The 2,198-nt window shown below is 46.2% G+C and overlaps 1 protein-coding gene across 1 annotated transcript; it reads right to left on the bottom strand.

Annotated features, from left to right (window-relative positions):
* Positions 1-352: 352 nt before the first annotated feature.
* Positions 353-1,925, bottom strand: EAH_00066580 (hypothetical protein; the record flags this gene model as incomplete). The annotated part of the gene is made up of 3 exons (XM_013392672.1): positions 353-378; positions 612-866; positions 1,616-1,925. Coding segments are annotated over 3 exons (591 nt in total), but the record flags the coding sequence as incomplete, so codon positions are not given.
* Between the last annotated feature and the right edge of the window lie 273 nt (positions 1,926-2,198).

The following is a 2,198-nucleotide window of genomic DNA, read 5'->3' as shown; positions in this document are numbered from 1 at the left end:
CAGCAGCAGCAAACACTGCAGCAGCAGCAAACACTGCAGCAGCAGCAAACACTGCAGCAGCAGCCAACACTGCAGCAGCAGCAAACACTGCAGCAGCAGCAAACACTGCAGCAGCAGCAAACACTGCAGCAGCAGCAAGACCAGCTGGTACCAAAGCTGCAGCGTCAAGAGCTGCTGCTGCAAAAGCTGCAGCAGTAATCACTGCAGCAGCAAGAGCTGCTGCAGCAGAAGCCAAAGTTAACAGTGCATTGATATCGCACGAAAAATGCAGCAAGGAAGCGCATCTGCTGCTGCTGCTGCTGCTGTTGTTGCTGCTGATGTTGTTGCTGTTGTTGTTACTGCTGCTGTCATTTTAAGCTTCTTCAGTGCATTCTAGGTCTACAGAAGCAAACAGCAAACACAACTTACTTAAAGCAAATGCCGCTAATATATTATCAGCAGCAGCAGCAACAGCAACAACAGCAGCAGCAGCAACACCAGCAGCAGCACCAACAGCAACAACGGCAGCAGCAGAACAACCATCACCACCATCACCAGCATCACCAGCAACATCAGCATCAGCAGCAGCATCACCAGCAGCGGCAGCAGCAGCAGCAGCAGCAGCAGCATACCTAGGTTGAGTGCTGCTAGCCTTGTGCGCAGTGCCTGTGTAAATGTCTCTCTGGCGATGAGTTTATAAGCATTAGTTTTATTGTTTTTATAATGCAGCAGCAGCAGCTGCTTATCTGCTGCAGAGACAGAGACGCTCTTAAGTGCGTTAATCCTATGATTGCTCTTCACGCGGAGACAGCAGCATCCAGGTGTATCCTCAGCTCCCAAGCAGACAATACCTGTTAAAGTTTTAAATAAAGAGTTATTTGCCTTCTCTAACAAACAAACAAAACAAACAAAACACATATATATTTATTATATTGTTGTAATCTTATAAGCATCTTATCAAGCAGCAGCAGCAGCAACAGCAGCAGCAACACCACTTGCAATAACAACACCAGAAGCAGCAGAAGCAGCAGCAGCAGCAGCAAACGCTGCCTGTGTCAAGTGCATTATCATCATCAGCAGCAGCAGCAGCGGGATCAGCAGCATGACAAACATCAGCATCAGCAGCAACATGAGGAGGAGCAGCAGCAGCATGAGGAGGAGGAGCAGCAGCAGCAGCAGGAGTTACCTGCAGCAGCAGACAATCTAAGTGCGTCCTTTGCTTTTTCTTGAAGAGACTGAAAAGATTTTAGCGTCTCCTTCAGCCCCGCGATAGCCCAGGGTTCACCGCTGCTGCGTCGATGCTGCAGCAGCGAAGTGCTGCGAGAAGGAGAAGGGGTCTCCTCTAAGAGAGACAACGCATGCAACAGCAGCAGCAACAGCAGCAAAGTCAGCAGCAGCAGCAGCAGCAGCAAAGGCAGCAGAAGCAGCAGCAGGAATGGATGGAGCACAGTTCAAGGAGACAGAAATATGCAGCACGCACACATACACACACACCCTACAGCAGCAACAGCAACAGCAACAGCAGCAGCTGCTGCTGCTGAAGAGGCAGCAGCAGCAGCAGCAGCCTGAAGGGAAAGCCGAAGCAGCAGCAGCAGCAAAGGCAGCAGCATCAGTTTAGAGAGATCAAAGCTCGTACCCATTGATGACTTGGCGGAGATGCTGTTGCTGTTGCCGTTGCTGCTGCTGCTGTTGCTGTTGCTGTTGCCGTTGCTGCTGCTGCTGCTGCTAGCAGTTGTGTTGCTGCTGAGACTCCCTGGGGTGCTTCTGTCTCCTTCGTGGGGTTGCAGCACGATAAGCTGCTGCAGCGTCAGCACAAACCAACGCAGCTGCTGCTGCTGCTGCTGCTGCTGCTGCTGCTGCTGCTGCCGGCGGCCCCACACCTCACCCCCCTGCAGCAAACTCCAGCGAGGGCGGCTGTCTCTTCTTAACTTCACTGCTTCAAATACCTTTACAAACAAAACAAACAAACAAATCAATTAACTTATTTATTTACTCATTTATATTTATTTATTTATTTATTTTATTTATTTAACTTATTTAATTTGTTAATTAATTAATATATTTATTTATTTATTTAATATATTTATTTATTTAGTTATTTATTTATTTTACTTATTTATTTAATTTATTTATTAATATATTTGTTTGTTTATTTATTTTATTTATTTATTTGTTTATTTATTATTTATTTTGTTTATTTTATTAATTAATTAATTAAT

This window comes from Eimeria acervulina, genomic scaffold, assembly GCF_000499425.1.
Source record: "Eimeria acervulina Houghton genomic scaffold, Eah_scaff2468, whole genome shotgun sequence".
Taxonomy (NCBI): Eukaryota; Apicomplexa; class Conoidasida; order Eucoccidiorida; family Eimeriidae; genus Eimeria; species Eimeria acervulina.
The sequence above is the reverse complement of the archived record's forward strand: the minus strand, read 5'-3'. Positions and strand labels throughout refer to the sequence as shown.